At 43.7% G+C, this 21818-nt stretch overlaps 1 protein-coding gene across 1 annotated transcript in view; it reads right to left on the minus strand.

Annotated features, from left to right (window-relative positions):
- Nucleotides 1-21818, minus strand: part of pola1 (polymerase (DNA directed), alpha 1) — a 121245-nt gene that overhangs the window by 89878 nt on the left and 9549 nt on the right. The window contains exons 12-26 of the mRNA XM_080751720.1: nucleotides 16426-16539; nucleotides 16260-16334; nucleotides 16027-16165; nucleotides 14442-14596; nucleotides 12811-12895; nucleotides 11368-11429; nucleotides 10707-10796; nucleotides 10197-10313; nucleotides 8035-8210; nucleotides 6986-7115; nucleotides 6501-6620; nucleotides 5592-5679; nucleotides 4728-4855; nucleotides 4051-4197; nucleotides 3582-3704 (exon numbers count right to left, since the gene is read on the minus strand). Of these exons, the coding sequence (XP_080607846.1) occupies nucleotides 3582-3704; nucleotides 4051-4197; nucleotides 4728-4855; nucleotides 5592-5679; nucleotides 6501-6620; nucleotides 6986-7115; nucleotides 8035-8210; nucleotides 10197-10313; nucleotides 10707-10796; nucleotides 11368-11429; nucleotides 12811-12895; nucleotides 14442-14596; nucleotides 16027-16165; nucleotides 16260-16334; nucleotides 16426-16539 (1749 nt within the window). The remainder of the gene's footprint in view (nucleotides 1-3581; nucleotides 3705-4050; nucleotides 4198-4727; nucleotides 4856-5591; nucleotides 5680-6500; nucleotides 6621-6985; nucleotides 7116-8034; nucleotides 8211-10196; nucleotides 10314-10706; nucleotides 10797-11367; nucleotides 11430-12810; nucleotides 12896-14441; nucleotides 14597-16026; nucleotides 16166-16259; nucleotides 16335-16425; nucleotides 16540-21818) is intronic.

Consider the following 21818-nt stretch of genomic DNA (forward strand, 5'->3'; position numbering starts at 1 on the left):
CATGGTGTGACTGTGTGTGTGTGTGTGTGTGTGTGTGTGTGTGTGGGGGGGGGGGGGGGTGTTCGGTTACCCATACAATACCGCGATATCCAAAAATAGCTGTTTATGTCATGCAATCCAATCTGCACTTGCGCGTCTGTGTAGGCTCATTTCATACACGCCCGTGCTGTTGAGAGAGACCTCATTACACAATCACACTTTACATAGCGTGCGTGTGTGTGTGGTGTCATGTTAATGTGGAGTGTTACATTGGCCTATTGGTTTCACGGAATTAATCAGGTTTCGTGTTTTGACAAAAGAAAAATCAGACACAGAGAGAGGGAAGAGAAAATATATATTTTTTTTAAAAGGAATGGATGAGACAGAAGGGGGGGTGTAGCTAGAGAGAGGGGCATAAAGAAACCTGATCCAGCAGTGCCCTCTAGTGGACGTAAGTGGAAGTGATTTTAGGATCTGAGGTGCATCAACCCCTAGGGCAGGGGTCTTCAACAGGGGGTCCTCAGAGTTACTACAGGGGGTCCTCCAAATCTTTGTGTGAAACATTTTTTTCTCCTTTTTTATATTAACCACTTGAACCCTAGTGTCCATATTCTGAGAACTTTAGCCTTGTAGATCGGCTATTTTTGGCAAAGGTTTGGTGTAGAGGGGAAAAAAGAGCACACCAAGTACAGAGTGAAAGGTCAAGTGTATTAGGTATTCTATTGACAGTTCAAGTGGTTAAATATTTGAAAACACAAATTTACATGAATTCAAAATATACTGATGATTGTGCTGTCAAACGATGAAACTATATGGAATCTATGAACAGGTTGTGGGGGTCCCTGCTTCATCTCTCTCTCAACTAAGGGGTCCTTGGCCTGAAAACATTGAAGACCCCTGGCCCTAGGGTATTTTTATACGGTATGGTCCCGTTGTCGTTTTGGTGTCGTTACCAAAACATGTATCATGTTTTACACCTCATGTTGGCTCGTATTGTCCGTAGAGTTGGCGTGTTCACATGAAAACGCATGAATTCTGTGAGTCTGTCCTTTTTCTGTTTTTCCATGTTTTTATTGTTGGTTGTGGTAATGGTGCAAATGTCTACATGTACTTGTCTTGTTCCTTGTTTTTGTCAGAGCTGCAACATTTCCCTCCGCCAAAGAGACTACGAGAAACTCCTTCCAGCTCCTGGCAGACTGGCAGTCTGTGGCATTTAGTGGCAAACTTGGCATTTAACCCATTCAGGCCTAGAATTATTGAATGCGTTAACCAGTGAAAAATAGCAGTTCTACCACTTTTTCTAGTCACATGTTCAAATACTGGATTCTGATTGGCTAAATTCCGGAGGTTATGGCAGAACAACCGCCGCAGTTGTGTGAGGACGAGATCAATGCGCCTCAGTGTACATCCGGGGACTTCAGGAGGTAGTCGGAACACCTTTCCCCCAACCAACATATGACGGTCGTAGCGGTCCTATGTTTACTAACGTGCGTACGACGTCGCCGATTTATTTGGATCCAATGCAATCCGCCAACTTTAAAGCCCCTTTTCTCTGAACCTATGCCTTTCTGGAAGCGAAAAGCCTCTATTTACGGCCGGAACGGTCCTTCTAACTGACGTTAGCTTAGCTGTATGCTAGACATCTTTCTCTGCATGGAGTTGGCGTCATCTGGTGGTGAGTAGAAGATGTTGTTTGTGGAACTATTTGCTGTCGTCGCGGAAGTTTTATAGGCAATAATGATTGTAACTTAATATCCTTGCAAGTTACAACTATGTGTTTTCTTTCATGTATACGGAAAAAAGTGGTAGAAAAGCTATTTACCACTCGGGGTCGGACATTATGCTCTGATAATGTCCTGTGTGAGGCTTCGCCTCGTCCGATCACCCCCTCACACAGGACATTATCAGAGCATAATGTCCTCTCACTCGGGGTAAATTGCTTAAATATACAAGCTCACAGCGCGGCACCGAGTGCAAATGTGCAAAAGTCGTGAAAATGTGTGCAAATCTTTGAATATATTTTCAAAGCGAACGTTTGTAACTCAAATTTTGCTTCTGGGTGGTCCCTGGAACTAGATATTTTGAAATAGGGGTCCGTGGCCAAATAAATATCATTTTGGGGGTCCTTCACATGAAAAGGTTTGAGCACCACTGACATAGTAGTCTCTCAAGAAGAACAGACTAACTGAGCTCCAGTTAAGTGAAAAGGACCTTTTCTTTGACGATGGCTGGCCAGATTGCTGACATAGAAACGTAGGTTTTTTTTTCCAAAAATCTTAGAAGGATTCAAAAGACACTTGGAGAATCTGGTCAAAATTCTAATTTTCACGATTTTTCAAAAATAGCAGATCTACAAGCTCGCAGTGCGGCACTCGGTGCCGCGCTGTGAGCTTGTATATATGCTATTTTTTTATATTTAAAGCATAAAATATTGCGTCATAATGTGTTCAGGCCTAAATGGGTTAAAGGCCACTAATGGCATTAAATGGGGGCGTTGATCTATGCAAATTCAATGTGCAAACAACTGGCATTCATCACTTGATAAACCTGACTCTGTATGCGCTATGCACAGCACACAAATCAAGGCCGTGCAAACGTTCCACAAATATGACATTGGTCTTTACGTTGGGAGGCAGCAGCAACACAATAAATCAGTCGTTCACAACCTTTCCTAGCCACTTGAAAAATCTTCAACGTGGTCAGATGGGTGGTCCGCGTGCATTTTCAGAGCATGATCATTTTAATTATCAATCAATGTTAATGATTGTGTTCTGTCTTGGATCAATATACTTACATTCGGTTACTATTTATCACCATGAAAACTAATTTTTCAAGGTTTTGCAACATTTTTTTTAGCATTAATGTTTTGATATTATCACATTGTAGTTTTTCCAATTATTTGGGGGCCCACTTGTAATATGCTCCTTACGGCCCACAGGTTGAGAATCAGTGCACCAAAACATACTGTAGGACAAATGTTAACAAGCGTTTTGAGAATGAGATTCGTGCTGTTGATGCAAACGTGTGTGTGTGTGTGTGTGCGCCAGTGTTGATTTCGTTGACTAAAACTATGACAAAAACTTTTGTCGACTGCGTTTTTTTCACTGACGAAAACTAAATAAAAACTAAATAAAAACTAAGCTGTGATGACTAAAACTAAGACTAAATATATTGACATTTTCGTCAACAAAATAAAAACTAGACTAAAACGTTAGGGAGAGACTAGTGGAGAAGAGAGTCACTTTATGTTTGGTTGCACTCAGGTGTTGCGTGCTGAAAATAGCCGATCTACAAGCTCACAACGCGTCGCAGACGCAAACCACGTGTAAAATCAGCCATTACGATGTCATCAAGGCCCGCCAAATTACATTTTAGTCAACTAAATCAACTGTAGATTTAGTCATCTAAAATCCTATGAGATTTAGTCGACTAAAATTTGACTAAAACGAATACTTTTCAGGTGACTAAATTATGACTAAAACTAAAAGACATTTTATTCAAAAGACTATGACTAAAACTAAATCAAAATTTGCTGTCAAAAACAACACTGGTGTGTGTGTGTGTGTGTGTGTGTGTGTGTGTGTGTGTGTGTGTGTGTGTACCTCTCTGCCCTTGTGTGTGACCAGAGCAGCCAGGGGTTTGGCGTAGAAGCGACTGTAGCTGAATCCCAGGCAGCCATACATGCTGTTAGCAGTGAGCTTCAGAGCCTTCTGACGGATGTCATACTAACAAACACACACAAAAACAAAAGGTCACAATACACAAGAGGGGTGTGTGTGAGTGTGAGTGTGAGTGTGTGTGTGTGTGTGTGTGTGTGTGTGTGTGTGTGTGTGTGTGTGTGAATGTCAACATTGCTCCCAACGAGCAGGTTGGTGCCTTGACTCCACCATCGGTGTATGAAATGAATGTTTGTGTGAATGGGTGAACGTAATGCACAATCTATGTAAAGTGCTTGGGGTAAACAGCGCTATATAAATGCACCCTTTGCCATTGACACTCGATGGAACGGAGGTGGATGTGTGTGTGTGTGTGTGTGTGTGTGTGTGTGTGTGTGTGTGTGTGTGTGTGTACCTGCATGTAGAGGTCGGGGTTGAGGTCCTGTTTCATCAGCTGTTTGACTTGCTTTCGTCTCTCCACCAGCTTTCTGATCTCTTTGGGCAGGACACCCATCTCCAGGTCAGGGTCCGGGACCTCCGGGATCTCCTCTGGCTCGTCCTCCTGTTAAAACATGAGGTGTACTGTGAGACCGACTTGGAACGTTGTGTTCAGCGTCAGGTCTCCCGTCCAGCATCATGTCTCCCCCCCTTCTCCGTTCCCTCCACTGGCTCCCGGTTGCGGCCTGCACTGAATACAAAACACTGATGCTGACCTTGAAAGCAGCCTAAGGTACGGCTCCTCCATACCTCCAAAACCTGATCAACCCCTACAACCCCGCCCGTTCACTCAGATCAGCCAACACAGGGATTCTGACAGAACCCTCGCTAAAAACCCTAGACAATTTTCCCTCCTGGCCCCCAAACTGTGGAATGAACTCCCTGTCGCACTAACAGACTTTTAGGTGTGTGGTCTTCCCATGTTATTGTTTTTCTAGAATTCTATTCCTATGCATTTTTTATTGTTGTTGATGTACTGACATATCTTGCTTTATTATATTGATGTATTACCTGCTTATTGTAAGTCGCTTTGGATATAAAAGCGTGTGAATTGTAATGACCTGGCAGTGGACACGGCCCCTGATGAGAACCCACCTGGTTCTTCTTGCGCGTGCCGGCGTGAGCCTCTCTCTGCACGGTGGTGAAGCAGATGTTGAACTCCTGGATGATGGACGGGTACAGGCTGTTGAAGTCCAGCAGCAGGATGAACTTATCATAGAAACCTGCAGGGGGAGGCAGAGAGACGTGAGCGGCAATCACAACACCCTGCCACAGAACAGAGAAGCAGTGAGCTCAACACATTAACAGATCAAGTGAGAGAGAAAGAAAGAAAGACAGAGGATGAGCAAAATAGGATATATATTTCATATAAAACAAGGGTCTTCATTCAACGGGGGGTCCGGGACCCCTAGGGGGTCCTCAGAGTTACTACAGGGGGTCCTCCAAATCTTTGTGTGATAGAAACCTTTTTCTCCTTTTTTATATGCACGCACTTGAACCCTAGTGTCCTTATTCTGAGAACTTTAGCCAAAAATAGCAAATCTACAAGCTCACAACACCGTAGATCGGCTATTTTCAGCAAGGAGGTTTGGTGTAGAGGGGAAAAAGAGCAGACTAAGTACAGAGTGAACGGTCAAGTTTATTAAGTATTGACGGTTCAAGTGGTTAAATATCTGAAAACACAAATTGACATGAATCCAAAACACACTGATGATTGTGCTGTCAAACGATTAAACTATATGGAATTTATGAAAAGGCTGTGAGGGTCCCTGCTTCATCTCTCTCAACCAAGGGGTCCTTGGTCTGAAAACATTGAAGACCACTGATATAAAACGTTCCTAGGACAATTTCACAGAAAAATATCTGAAGAGGCAGAATATTTTCCAAAGCATGTTTGCACTTTTAACAGCGCTTTGTCTCTCCAGAAACAGACTCTTTGAAAGCCAGAAGGAGACGTACCGACTTTGGGGTCCAGCACCAGACCACCAGCATACGCTGCCTTCTTCTTCCTCCTGCCTTTCCCTGCATCGCCCTCCTCGTCTCCCTCCTGATGGGCCCACATGAGGAACACAAGCACAACACTTTTATAAAGTCCAAATTAATGTAATCATGTATGCAGTGAGTAGTGACTACTCTATTAACATTTACTCTACCCTTTAAACATGGCCACTTTCAGGGTTAACTGCCAAATAATAATAATAATAATAATAATGCACGCCCATGCACAGATCATGCACCACCTGTGTGCACGCCTTTCAAACAAATAAATCTGCTTGGAAATCCGTTCAGGCATTCATGAGATTCATGGCTGCCATGTTTGAAAGATGGGGTTGGTCTCGGGGTCAAACATGCAATTTCGTGATCGCGATCATGCCTAGTAAATGAACTGGGAAGTTCATTTACAAAGATCCATAAAGAAAACTCGGGAAACTCGGGCATGGCGGCATCAGACAACAGGAATAGCTCTGGAAACTTGGGAGGTTGCACTTGCAGCAAATTGAGTTAAGAAAATATTAGTGTCCTAACTAAGGCTGCGTAATGTAACTTAAAATCAGTATCTCGATTGTTTCAACCATTTGCCTCGATTACGATTAATGAAAGATAAAAAAATATAGAAGATCTACCAGCTGACACTGCGTCACAATGCGACATTTATCTATTCCGATTTTTTTTCATCTAGATATATAAATAAGCTAATAAAAAAAAAAACTATAAATATATATATTTTTTATGCATTTTGATTATCCTGCACAAGCAAGATTAAGTCGCTTATTGGTTCTAAATTTTCTAAGTTTTAAAGTTTCAATGTTTGCGGTTAACAGCCCAGCCAATATTGCGTGTGCGCTGGTGTGTGTCAGTGCTCAGTACCATCTCCAGCTGGGCCTTCTTGAAGGAGGGTTTGTCGGGCACAATGAAGTCCTTGTCGTGGAAGGCGTGAAGCAGCAGGAACTCATTCCTCTCTGAGCGACCGCCCATCAGAGTACGAGACTACAGACAACACAGACAGACACACACACACACACACACACACACACACACACACACACACACACACACACACACAGGTAGCAGGAGAATGAGGGGACACAAGCACATAACCAGGCAATGGAGTGTGTTGGAATGGGAGAGGCAATTAAAGGACAACTTCTTTTTTTTTTCAACAAGGGTTCATATAACGATTTTAGTATTTTGATTTCAGTGGGTGGGGGTTTCGTGGTGTGTGAGTGTGTGTGTGTGTGTGTGTGTGTGTTTGTGCATTACCATGACGTTGAGTTTCGTGGTGTGTGTGTGTGTGTGTGTGTGTCTGACTGTGTGTGTGTGTGTGTGTGTGTGTGTGTGTGTTTGTGCATTACCATGACGTTGCCGGCGATGTTGGTTATCTGCAGGGCCAGTGGCAGCACGTTGAGCTCACACATTATCTGCAGGATGAGCTTGGCGTCTGTCCATGTCAGCTCCAACAGGTACAGCAGATGAGGGGAGTCACTGAGGACACACACACATATACTTTATCAGTGGTTCTCAACCTGTGGTACATGTACCACTGGTGGTACCTGAGCCCCTCTCTGGTGGTACGCAGAGGAGTCTCCCAAAAAAGATGAAAAAAGACATAAGTGGAGTGAAATATTGATATTATACTAAAGGTAGTTCTTCTGACCAAGCAAATAGTTGAAATAGGCTCTCCAGCCGTGCTGAAATGAGCATGACAGCACACCCAGTCGTTAATTGAAGATTTGAGAACAGATTAATCACATTATCACAATAGAAATATCATAAGTTCACAGACGTAGTAGTAGCTAAATCTGGCTGATGACCTGGTCATCAAATTATTGGTTTAGAAACGCAACAAAAACTAAAATGCCCATTAATTCAAGGAATAAATGTGCCTCCTGTGTTAAGTTAATCAACTGTGCATGGCTGAATAGGACAGGGTAGATCTAAGCACCTGTATTTTATCATTTAGTATGGTGGTACTTTGAGAGACAGACATTTTCTGAGGTGGTACTTTGTGTAAAAAGGTTGAGAACCACTGCTCTATATCATTGCTGTTGGGCAGAAAACTTGTATCTCTATATTTCATGGTTTTAGCTTTTTTTCATATATTAACACAACCCGGAGATAAGTGGCGGTCGAGTTGGATGCATTTTATTTCATGACAGAGTGGGTGGGGTGCTGAGAGGTTTCCCACCGCAGTGAATAGACTTTCTTTCAACAAAACAAACCTACTTTTGGTTTGGTGAGTAGCGAAGTATTTTTGTTTATATTGACTAAAGTTCTGAAATCCTGGTCTAGTCTTTTAGCCAGCCGCCTGTCAGTGCAGCTGATGCTCTGGACCAGAGCTAGTGTGAAAACAGCATTACACCTTAAACAAATGGCTGCAGCATGAAGACACACACACACACACCTGTAGAGATTCCTGACGTTTTCCTGTGGGATGGTGGCTCTCTCCATCTTCAACACCTGCGCCGTCAGCTCCGTCAGGTGGTAACTTTTACAGCGAATCAGCTCCTTGGCTGAGATCTCCACGTCGCACACCAGACGACCGCAGGTGGCGCTCTTCTCCGCGAAGGAACCGCGACCCTGCAAGAACACAGCACATCCGAACACACACATGTGATATACACTGTATTTGCATAGCCTGCACATAATCATCTTCTTAGCGATTATTCTATGGGTTACTTTTTCGATCAATCTAGAAACACTTTTTATATCAACAAAATTCAGGAAACTTTGACTTGTTTTTTTTATAATTCACTCAATTAATTAGTCTCATTAACTCATTCCCTGCCAGGCCCGATAGTCCCGAGATTATTCCAATGTCTTTCCCCGCCAGGCCCGATAGTCCCGAGAATTTAAAAAAAAAAAAAAATCAAAAAATTCAAAAAAATTTTTTTTCAAAAAAATGTTTTGACCCCCAAAAATGGAGTAGGCATGATAGCAATCGCGAAATTGCATGTTTAACCCCCATAGCAACCCCATCTTTCAAGCATGGCAGCCATTTTGGCAGCCATCTTTGTTAAACATAGTGGCTGTTATCTCATGAATGCCTGAACGGATTTCCATTCGGATTTTTTTGTTTGAAAGCTGTGAGCAATGTGGACACACGTGGTGCATTATCTAGGCATGGGTGTGCATGATCCGTGCACACCCAATTACATGGAAGTCTATGGAGACGAATGGCAGGTGGGAGTACGGAGGTATGTTAAAATGGCGGTCAATGTGTTAACTCATTGAGTGCCAATCCCGAACTAGTTCGGCTTTATTAGCGTATCGTAGAGTGCCGATCCCGAACAAGTTCGGCTTTTAAAAAAAAAAAAAAAAAATTTTGAAAACATTTTTTTTGAATTTTTTTTTTTTTTTTTTGGACCCCATCAAATCTGGTGAACATGATTTCAATCGCGATTTTGCATGTTCCACCCCCATACAACCCCATCTAACATACAGGGCAGCCATTTTTGTTTACATTACATGTAAAACATAATGGCGATTATCTCAAGAATGCCTGAACGGATTTCCAATCGGATTTTTTTGTTTGAAAGCTGTGAACAAACTGCACAAATCCACTCCAATGCAATCCAGGATTGCATTGGATTTTTTAGAGCTCATTCTTCTCTGTTTTTTTCCCATGCATGAGGTGTGCAAGGTTTAATCATGGCTAAGTTGACGAAAATAAGGCTTCTAAAATGCTTGGTAGCCAATAGCTAACTTCAAGCTAACTTCATCCTCTTCCTGTACATGCACAAAGGAAAGTGTTCAGGCAAGTAGGGCTTGGGCATGGGCTCCAGGGCTTGGGCATGCATTACCAGCATATCTCTATTATTCTCTGGTCACTGGGCGCCCTCTAGTGGTGATAGGCTGGCACTCAATGAGTTAACACATCGGATGCCCACGTGATCTCTGACGTCTAATTTGCTGGTGCCCATGGCAACGCGTCAAACGCGTCATTTTACCTACCGGCGAGAGTACTGGCGAGAAAAGTAATCCGAGTAAATGTAATCCGAGTATGTCCTGTTTATTTCGCGAAAATCTTTTCTTTCAGTCAGGACCGTTTTTTATCATTTCTAAGCCACAGTGTTTGTGTTACGGCAGGTAGAAGAGGCTGCCGTTTTGAAATGAAAGTGATTTAAAAGCTAGACACACAGCACGTCCGGGTGATGTAATTGCGCGCTGCATGTTGGGAAATGGAGTTTGTTTCATCACCGCGGTAGCCAAGTGCAGTAGCTACAGTACAGTATAGTTTACTGTACAACGCGTCAAACGCGTCGTGGGCCTCCAGCGACATCAAAGAAATTTACTTGTAGACACCACGTGGGCACCCGATGTGTTAAAGTCTTAAACCCTATTTATTTTATACTTTTTTAAACAAAAATAGTGACAATAGCTGGTCTGCAAGCTCACAACTGGTTGCATCACGACATGTTGTGACCCTTTAGATCTACTATTTTGTTTTCTTTTTTAAACATTGAAAGGAAAAATCCTCCAAATCCTTTTATTTTTGATTCAAGCCTATGCTACTGACACTCTCAGTTGGTTTTCATTCTTTGTATGGTTGCTCTTCTTTCTCACCCCTAATTTGGGCATGTTGGCCCTTCGCAGGCGTCCTATCTTGGACCAGTGAGGGACCTTGTTCATGTTGATCCTCTGCAGGAGGACCTCCAGGTCGAAGCCAAGGATATCGTGACCCTGACGGAAGTGAAATTTGACAGATCAGTGCGTTGCCAAAATCTTAAACAATCATTTGACCTTCTGATGAAGCCATTTTCTTATGCACTTTAAAGTTAATAATTAAGATTGATTCATCTCTCCATGGTGTTTTTTTGCCACGTCAATTCCATCTATTCGATTTGTGAACATGACGTGATGAGTAAAATAAGACAACACCACAAAAAGCCCCAGTCATCTTGATATTACACAGCAGTGGAAAACCATAACAATTGAATCTATGGTAAGTAAAATGTAATTGATATAATATCCATATTACCATCACAATAGCGATATTGACTTGAGGTATATAATATTTGATTTTGTCCGTATCAGCCAGCCCTAAATGTAAGCCCTAGTAAGTGTCCTACTCACCACCAGTACATCAGGGTCGATTTTGTGCATCTTGGCCAGAAAGAAGCCAAGCAGTGTCCTCTCTGTAGCTGCTATCTCCACCTTCCCATTCTGACACACAGACACACACACACCAATTTGATGATTGTATTATTACCAGTAAGACTCCCTAATCGGGAGATAAGCGGCCGTGATTTTAAGCATCGTGATTTTAGGCCAAAATGTGTAGGAGCAGTGTCCAAAAATGTGTTTGAAAAAATCTGCCTGATGGTGGCGTTATATGGGACAGATCCATGTTGATGACATGAGTGTAGACATACTGTGTACCGATTTGCGTGATTTTAGGGCAAAATCTGTAGGAGCAGTAGCCAAAAATGTGTTTTAAAAAATCGGCCTGAAGGTGGCGCTATATGGGACAGATCCATGTTGATGACATGATTGTAGACTAAGTGTGTACTGATTTGCGTGATTTTAGGGCAAAATTTGTAGGAGCAGTGTCCAAAAATGTGTTTGAAAAAATTTCCCCCGTGGGATAATAATAAAGGTATCTATCTATATTTAACCCATTAAGGCTGATTCTACATCAGCAGTTCTCAAACCTTTTCCTAATTCAAGATTATTCAACATTTTTCAAATACTTTCAGGATTTAAAAAAAATGTAAAACAAAAGAAAAAGACTCACCTTCTTCCTCACAGCGTCTTTGAAGTCGTAGGGGAAGATGCAGTCACTGGGTTTACTGACCACTGAAACACAACAACACTTGCTTACACAAATCACAAGGGAGAAAATAAAATAATAAAAACATAAAGACGTAGAAACCAGTACCACTGGTAAAAGGGGAAGCGGTGCACTGGCCAAGCATAAAATTACACTTTTTTACCCATGTGTGTATTAGGGATGTGCGCCGGATAACCGTGTACACGGTTTGTAAACCACTATTCGTTTTGAAAATACAATTCCATTATTCTATTAAATATATTTTTAATTATTGAGATATTAACTTTTTTAAACATTTAAACTCTGCGCCCATATTACTGTCTTGTCTTAATAAAATGTTACTTTTTAACAAGCAAATTAAGCAATCCCTTGGTTGATTTGCGGAGCATGACTGTCTGTGTCTCAGTCTGACTGACTGTTGCGCGCTGCACTGGTCGCGCTGACCTGCAGTGAGTGTGCATGGCTGCACGCAGCAACACTACACACCAGGCAGGCTGTCCGCTGCGCAAGTAAATTAATGGCAATTAAGCGACGTGTATCTTAAAGATACTGGATGTGAATCACTCGCCTGCACGCTGTATCTGTGATCCGGTCCATGAATTAATCCATAATTTGAGGTGAGAACAAGCCAAGGAGAATGCTTAATCATACATTGGCTGAGTATGGAATACCATTATGTAGCCAACTTTGAAGAGAACAGAGCTGTTGCTCAGTTACTATAGCGACTCCAGTCAGACAGACATCAGCTGTTGTAGCGACCAAGCTGAGACTGATGCGCTAATTATTGATCTTGACCCAGATTCACGCAATGACGTAATTGATTAATTTGAGCAAGATTGCAATATTATATAACATTTTAAAAGGCTTTTATATACTCTTGATACTTTTTTCAAACGAGGTTTGCCCTAATAGATCGAAGTGCTCAGTTTTGGCTATTTTCTGTGTGAAATTACAATAATAAAAAAAAATAATAATAATTTTCGACTAGTCGAATATTCGTTTACAAAATTGTCGTGTACACGTCAGTGAAATTAGTCGCTAGGAACATCCCTAGTGTGTATGCACCTGTGTTGAGCAACACAGAGAGCTTCGGTGCATCAATGGATAAAATAGGCTGAAAACAGTTCAATCAGTATACAGTATATATCAGTATAATTTATGGTAAATGAGGTACTGTACACTGTTGCATTGCATCAAGGTCTTTTTGAGAAAATATGACTAAATCAAGACTGGACATGTGATTCATTTCGTTGCTGTGGGGCAGAAACCTTCCATCGCCAGAATTGAAAACCTTTTAACGTAAATTAACGACAGATTTCCTGAAAAGTAACATTTGTGGACAAGGTTTTCCGCCAGACAAATGATTAACATGACAGCGACATGCCACCCAGCACAGCGATCACTCACCACAGAAGTGGGTCTGGTACGGCGGTCGTGGGGGGGCTTTGTCCAGGTGGAACTGATGATGCACTAGAGCAGCCAGTGACACGATCTGCATGCACAGGAAAAGCTACAATCAGACATGATGTGTCCTTCCCTGCATCACATGATGCCTCTCTGACTAAACCTCACCTTAAAAACAAAAGGGTGTATATAGGATAGTAGTATGATCAGGCTCAATATATGCTGGTTCATTAACCAGATGAACCCTATCCTGGGGATGTCATAACGTGCGCATTTTAGGGAAACATTTACCCCAGTCAATTAATATATATATATAGGTTTTAATTGATTAAGAATAGTCAGAGAGAATAATCAATCATCTAATACTGTATAATGTATGTTGCATCATGGCACAATGTATGTTACAGTATATGTCAAGTGCGTGCATGTAGGGGTGGGCGATATGGAAAAAAATATATTTTTATTTTCCCAAGCTGTATCACGAATCACCATCTTATCAGGATTCTTTTTCATCTTGGTTTGTATGGTTATTTTTCAAGTTACTTAACAGTACAACCACCTACAAGGTAACAAAAACTAAAAGAAAAAGGAGTAACAGACCATTTAGACCAGTGGTCCTCAATGTGGTGTCCAGGGACTCTCTGGGTTCCCTTTGGGAGGTCTAAATTGATCCTTACAAGTATGTAACTCTGACAGTATACAAATGAAACCAGATTAAGGGAGACCTTGACATTTTAAAGTTTGAGAACTACCAATTTAGACAAAAATGCAGGTTTAAATTAATTCTGCAATGAATCTCTGTATTAACGATTCAACACGATTTTTTCTATGAGGCTCCCTCATTGTATCACTATACTGTATATACGATATCCCTGAAAAGGCATATCGTGGAGACATTGTATCGTCTCCACGATATGTGTCCCAGCGCAGCTGACAGCTAGTCATTTGAAAGCTGGGGATCATAGCTACAAAATGATATATTGGTTGTGGAGATTGACCCAACAGTTTTGAAGATATGGCTTATAGAATGATGCCATGCTGAAATACTACTTTTGAGATATTCAAGTTCTAAATAAATGTCTAACCTGCAAATGACCCGACGATCTCTCACATCAATTAAGAAAAGTCTTATTTACATGCAGAGTTAAGCTCTGGCGTTTAAGTGAAATGTAGCCTAGATATTTTGAGATGCATTTGTGGCTTTTTGAGCGGTGGTCACGCCGTTCCTATACGTGGCCATGTGTGTAGAGGTACGTGTATGTGGGTGGGTGCGTCCGTGGGTGGGTGCGTCCGTATGTAGCCTCAAGCCTGTGTAGTACCTTTTCTGACCACACATGTTAAGGGAGGGGCGCTGTTTTCAGGCCAGGCCAGACCAGGCACACACACACGCACACACACACACAGGGGGGAAGGGGGGAGGGGGGGGGGGGGTTGGTGGGTAAACCACCGCTCAGTTCACACAGGTGTGATTTCTTTCATTTTAGAAAAAAAAAAGAAAAAAAAGAAAGTCATATTAGCAGTAGTGAAAAACCCTGCCTTCCGAAATGACTGCCCCTCAGTCACGCTGAGTCACATTATTTAACACCATATCGCCCAGCCCTATGTGCGTGTGCTTCCCAGTGGGTGTGTGTGACCTCATTTTGGTGTGTCTTGGGGTTCTGGACCGTCTTGAGGCTGATGGACATGACCGTGATGGGTGGAGGTGGCAGGTCTTTGACCACCGTCACCAGGTCACACCGCTGGGCCAGAGCCTCCACCTTACACCAGCTGACCGGCTGGTTGGCGAGCTCTACAGGGGACACAAGAGAGGACGGGATGGGCCGGGTCAGCGGAGAGCCACAGGAACATTAACCCATTTAGGCCTGAACACGTGACATTATGACGCAATATTTTATGCTTTAAATATAAAAGAAATAGCAGATGTACAAGCTCACAGCGCGGCACCGAGTGCCGCGACCTTGTAGATCTGCTATTTTTGAAAAATCGTGAATATTTTTGACCCGATTCTATCCACAAGTTTCCGCGGGAGTTTACTGGAGACTATTGGGACCAAACTTCCGGGTTTAACAGCAGACATACAAGCTCACGTCGCGTCGCAGAAGCAACCCGTTGTGAGCTTGTAAATCGGTGCCGGAAGCTCGGTGCAGACGTCTGCGCAATGCACTATGGGGTGTTGGAAACTCGTGGATAAGTGTCTTTTGAATCCTTTTGAAGATTTTTGGAAAAAAACCTATGTTTCTGTGTCAGCAATCTGGCCAGCCATTGTCAAAGAAAAGGTCCTTTTCACTTGACTGGAGCTCAGTTAGTCTGTTCTTGAGAGACTACTATGTCAGTGGTGCTCAAACCTTTTCATGTGAAGGACCCCCAAAATGATATTTATTTGGCCACGGACCACCATTTCAAAATATCTAGTTCCAGGGACCACCCAGAAGCAAAATTTGAGTTACAAACGTTCGCTTTGAAAATACATTTATTCAAAGATTTGCACACATTTTCACGACTTTTTCAAAAATAGCAGATCTACAAGCTCGCAGCGCGGCACTCGGTGCCGCGCTGTGAGCTTGTATATCTGCTATTTTTTAATAGTTAAAGCATCCACTAATTTTAGGCATAAATGGGTTAAAGGGGGTCAAGATCATGGTTATCATATAGTCTATGACATGGGTCTTCAACAGGGGGTCTGTGACCCCTAGGGAATCCTCAGAGTTACTACAGGGGGTCCTCCAAATCTTTGAGTGATAGAAAGTTTTTTTTATTTATTTTTATTTTATATTAACCACTTGAACCCTAGCGTCCATATTCTGAGAACTTTAGCCACTCACAACGCCTCGCAGCACGAGGCGTGAGCTTGTAGATCGGCTATTTTCGGCCAAGAGCTTTGGTGTAGAAGGGAAAAAGAGCAGACTAAGTACAGAGTGAAAGGTCAAGTTGAGTAAGTATCGATGGTTCAAGTGGTTAAATACCTGAAAACACAAATTGACATGAATCGAAAATACACTGATGATTCACGATTGTGCTGTCAAACAATGACACTATACAGAATCTATGAACAGATTTGGGGGTCCCTGCTTCATCTCCCAACTAAGGGATACTTGGCTTGAAAACGTTGAAGACCCCTGGTCTATGACGTTTTAACATAATCCGGTGCTTAATCCACATCTGTCGTTTTGTTTACATGGACCAGTGTCAAGATGGCAGAATAAGCCTGGTAGTTCTTACGTGGCGTTTTGATGTGGAGCCAGCAGGGTCCTTTGATCTTCCTGCTGAGAAGGAAGTGCTCCAGACTGGTAGTGTTGGTCCCAAACACATGGGAAAAGGTCGCCCCCTTCAGGTCGGAGGGCAGCGCAGGGCACTCTGCCTGCAATGAATGAACAAATGCATTCCGTAATGATTATACGTCGCTTATTCTGATTCTGTACTTTGGGCAGATTGAAGAAACTGCGTGTACTCACAGAATATCTGACTTCTAAGTACTCGCATTGAGTGGGCACATCAGGGATTTCAAAGGCATAGTTCTTTTCCACTTTCTACAGAGAGAGAGACACAAACAAGTGAACAATGGTAAAACACGTCTGCTACTACTATGTAATAAAATGACAGATTAGATGACATGGAGACCTTAGACTTGAACTTCATGATCTTGAACTTCTCAGAGAGCTCGTTGAATTCCTGATAGACATCCATCATTCCCACTGGCGTGTCAGACACTTCTCCTGTCTTGGGGTTCACTTTCTGTGAGACAATAACACAAGGAACCAATGAGAGTGCAGTGGGAGGAAAACATGAGGTTACCAAGTATAGACCCTGGGGGACCCCAGTAAATGAAGTATGCAAGTGGTTAAATGGCATATTTTTTATTGCTCAGATTGTTTGTAATGCAATGCTTGGCTCACAGTTCTATTTCATCCCTCCTGACCGCCAGAGGCGGTGCTTAAAGCACTGAATATATCCCTTCGCGCATGCGCATTCGAGTATGAATACCAACAAAGTCACTTGTGACCCCTGGATGACCCTACAGAGGGTATATCATCCGGGGTTATCCAATGGATCATTTCCTTTTTTCTTCTCGCGCGCCGAGTTTCGTTTGCAAGCTCTGCATTGAGCTACAATATGCATCAGTATACGATGCATTATTATGCAACCTACCTTATTATTGAAGTCGCTAGTAGTTCCGTGGCCGTTTTGGTCGGGGTAGCGAGAGTTCGCCCTCCAGGAACTGCGACTTTATCTCCTCTACAAGCGGAGTTTATTTCACGTGGACGCGAAAGCGTCCGATCTTGACGAGGGTCTTAACTCTCCGGACAAGAGGTAGGTTACTGTTGTTAGCGGTAAGTTCCGCACTACGATGAGGTTAAAGTTACATTGTGTTTGTTTGTATAAGAGAATAAACTGTTGCGAAAGGCTGCTGGCGCTGCCTCCCTCCAATACGAGATTCTCGTTTGCTGTGAACGGACCGTTTGCGCTCCGTTTCTACCATTATCAAGGATACATACTATTATTACTTTCCTTGTTGTTGAAACACGCTGTTTTAGCGAGTTGTTTCTTTCTTTTTTGTTTCACTTTCTGGTTAGATCACATGCCGTTCCTGCTCGCAGCATGACGGCCTACTTATGCTTTTTTGGTAGACATTGTCTAATAGCTTTTGGCAGCGTTCAAGCTTGCTTCAAGCTTTCGTAAACATATTAGCCAGCTGGTACAGCACCGTCTCCTACGATAGAAATATTGCGTACAGGGCAGGCAGCGACCTCCCTCAGCAAAATGGTCTCTATTGACGATTGATTGATCGTAGCTACCGATAGTTTGTACTTGGTAAAGTGGAGCTACAAGTAGCTCAAACTCTTAACTATATTGTATAGCTTGTTTTGTTTATCAGTCACTGCTGAGTGCTGATACGGGCAGCGTGCGCGCCTTCACACAGCAGGTGCCCATTACTGGTGGTGTTACCAGTAGTTCGTTCGTAGCTTAATTTCCAAAACTTTATATTAAACTTTTGGGCTGGTGTAGATTGCATAACGCTCTCTCATCCCAGCATGGATCTGTAACTCAGACTACTACGACTAGCGTGTTTGGATGTAGTGCTGTTAGTTTGCTACTTGATTAGCGTTTACTGCCTGGTAAATGCAAGCATAACAAGAATTGACAATTGTCAATATTAAGCTGTGTTCACTTGCCGTTTTCTTATAATAATAAACCAACTTTACGTTGGATAGCTTTCAAAGGAAGCATTTCATGCTGCTGCATAAATGGCAGCATCCAAACCTTTATTGAGGGTGATGATAAGCTGGTTGTTTGTAAGTTGCATAGTAAACAACTTTACATTTGGATAGATTTCAAAGTGCTACAATAAACATTGGCATATTAGCATCTCACTGCTACATAAATGGCAGCATCCAAACCTTTATTGAGGGTGATAAACTTGTTGTTTGTAAGTTGCATAGTAAACAACTTTACATTTGGATAGATTTCAAAGTGCTACAATAAACATTGGCATAAGAAGCATCTCACACTGCTACATAAATGGCAGCATCCAAACCTTTATTGAAGGTTGTAAGCTGGTTGTTTATTAGTTAGCTTCTGTTGGTGGTACAGGTAGCGTACACGCTCCTCCTCTCACACCGAACAGGCTCCAACTAACAGCACGGCGGTATTCCAGTTAACAGTCCTGATTATCTGAAGAGCCGACTAAATACTGTAATTAAAACTTTTGCTGGTGCAGGTGGCGTGAGCGCCCCCTCCCCCCAGCTTACGGCATCTGCTGCAGCTAGCCTACTTGGTAGCTAGCTACTGGTACTCCATAGCCTAACTTTATATTTTATATTTTTTATATAACTTTTTGGTTGGCATACAATTTTCGGCAATGACGGCCTCTGCTGGTGCAGGCAGCGTGAGCGCTCCCCCCCAGCTTATGGCCTCTACTGCAGCTAATCTACTGTGTAGCTAGCTATCAGTAGTCTGTTTCATTAAAGTAATATATTTATAATATTTGAGACATTTTATATGCAACGACAGCCTCTGCTGGTGCAGGCAGCGTAAGCGCTCCTTCCCCCCAGTTTATGGCCTCTACTGCAGCTAATCTACTGTGTAGCTAGCTACCAGTAGTCTTTTTTTCATTAAAGTAATATATATTTATAATCTTTGTTGAGACATTTTATATGCAACGACAGCCTCTGCTGGTGCGGGCAGCGTAAGCGCTCCTTCCCCCCAGCAAGTGGTCCACAGACCAACTAACAGCCTCTGCTGGTGCAGGCAGCGTATGCGCTCCCTCTACACTCAGTATACATGTTCCACAGTCCAGTTAAGAGCAGCTTTCACGCTCTGGTTTTATAATGCACTTAACTTGTAAATCTCAAGCAGTGCAACAATAAGCATTTAAAGCATTGAAAGAAAGATGTATGGTAGCAGACTTTGATTAACGGCTACTACAAGCCGGTTGTTTATGAGTGGGCATCTGCTGGTGGTACAGGTAGCGTACGCGCTCCTCCCCCCACCATACAGGTTCTACAGTCTAGCTAATGTCGACGTTCCAGCTAACAGTGACGTTCGCGCTCTGGTAAGCGGAAGAGTTGTCTATCCTGCTCAAATTATGGCCTTTGCTGGTATATGCAGCGTACACGCTCCATCCCTCCAGCATATGGTCAATATTGTCTAGCAACCAGTGGCGTCCGCGCTCTGGGCTAGTTGGGACTGGTGTGTGTTGGCCGGTGCAGAGAAACCGGTGCCACCACAATGGAGATCTCCCACTTTTGCACCTCGTGTGAGGCTCCTCTCCAGCCGGATGCCGGCCATGACCTCTGCCCTGTGTACCAGGAAGAAAAGGTCTGACTTCATCCATGTTGGATTGGCTATTTGCTGAGTTGGCTTACATGAGGGCCATTGCCCGCCAACCGTTTACCTTTGGAGGATGTTTAAGTGCCTACTCCTCCAATGCCACAGCTGACTCCAGAGGATGATGTGATCTTCCTTGCAGCTTGAGCTACACACTTCCATGAATATAAGGAAGATGCATGGGCCTTAGAGCCGAGCTCCCACTCCTCAGCTCAGAGCCATTGACTGAGACATAGTACAGCTCCATGCGCATTATCATTCGCATAGCCCTGGAATGCCAGCACCTAACCAGGCCAAGCACCCTCGCCAGGCGCAGGCCGCCCTCCACTGCCTTTTATGTTCCTCATGCCTGTCAGCCATGAATGATTCAATAAGTGCTCGCCTGGGTTGTAGGCCAGCTATCAAGCCTGTCATCACAGTCCGCATTGTGTTCCCCGAGGGGGCTGTGTGGCAGGGGGTTTGAATGCGAGGTGCTTGGGCAACTCCCTATCATACCTTATGCTTGCCCTCTCAACGTCTTTGCAAAGGGCAATGTGAATGCTGACTCCATCACCTTCAGTGACGTGTCACCAGAGGCATTGGGTTTATTTCCATGTACTCAGATTGATGATGCCCATCCTAGTTCAAACTCATCCCAGAGTGTGGCTTTAACAGTTAAGCCTGACTGGGGCACCTAGGAGAACTCTGTAGTCTCCCAGTGGAAGGGTTTGGTTCAGCAGTGATGGAACTACTGAAGCGAATCATGCAGGCTAGGTAGACCAGGCGGCAGCTGAGGCTACTGGGCCAGCTGTGATACTTTTCCCATCTGCAGCTCAGATACTGGGCTGCTTACACCTTAGACGTGTTGGTGGTTGCCACCTCAAACGCCTGATATAAGCATCAGTTCCGACACCGGCCCCCCACATCTGGCTGGGTCAAAAGAAGGCAGTCAGTGACCCGGCAAAAATCCTAACATTGGACCGGGAGCTATCCGTCCTCCTGACGAAGGGTGCCATTGAGGCTGTAGACCCTCTGTCAGACAAGGAGGTTCTAATCTAGGCTGGTTTGGCCAGACTATATACTAATGCAGCTAACTGCAGTATAGTATAGCTTTCCCACCTTGTTTTAACATGGGTGGATTGTTTCGCTGTGCTAGGCTAGTTCTAATCGACATACTTCCTTGAGTCTGGGGGACCCAAGAGGTATATTAAGGTCATGTCATCTTATATGTTGACCACAGCAGATGATCTGCAAACTGATACCCACAGTTTCCGCTGCCTGTCAACACTGGCAGTTTCTGTGCTATGCCTATCAAGGCCACCACTGGAAGCTCAGGATGCTTCCTTTCGGGTTCTCCCTCTCCCAGAGGGTGTTCACAAGGTATCTGGCAGCCTGTGGCCTTAAATACCACTACTATAACAGCCAGCACCAGGTGGTGCATTTGGCTCTACTGTGCCTTCTGCCGTGCCTGAGAGGCGAGCACATTCTCTTGCGGTCACGTAACACCTTGACCGTGTATTGGGGTAAACCGGGGCGGAACCAGGTCTGCACGGCTGCTGCAGGCATCCATGGACCTCATGACTTGGGGCAGTCCCCTGCCCGATTAGCGGGCAATGTATCTACCGGGTGAGTAGAATCACCTCAAAAGCCCCAAGTAGGTTGCCGCCCAAAGGGCGCCTTCCTTTGAAATGTGCACATGCCCAGAGGCACTGCACATGCATTCTACTGCTTCCACTGATACGACCAGTGCTTAAGAGTTCTTCAGGAGGGTCACACCATTCGACTGGTGGCTCCCTTCTGGCTGTTTACCTGGCTGCACAGACTAAGTCACAGCCATAGCACCTCCGGGACAGGAGAGGTCTCCTCTCGACCTTGGAGGTCGGGTCTGGCATCCCAATTCTCAAGCCCTTAAACTGAACCGCTGCGGGTAGCTGTGCGGATCCAGGCAGGCATACCGTCCTGAATGATAGAGGGCCGGGGCCATCCACCAGGTTACAGTAGGATAACAGATGGAGCTGTTTCCAACTGGTGTATGGGTCAGAGTGATAACCCAGTGCGTTGCTCTGTGCCTACTTTTCTGGAGTTTCACCAGTCCCTCCTAGACTGGGGCCACTCTTCGTCTACTCAAAAATTTTGCATAGCAGCAAGATCATGTAGACATGGTAGAAATCGACAATGGCACAGCCATAGTGGGGAACAATAGTCAA

This window comes from Nannobrachium achirus, assembly GCF_963921795.1.
Source record: "Nannobrachium achirus genome assembly, chromosome: 21".
In the NCBI taxonomy this organism is placed as follows: Eukaryota; Metazoa; Chordata; class Actinopteri; order Myctophiformes; family Myctophidae; genus Nannobrachium; species Nannobrachium achirus.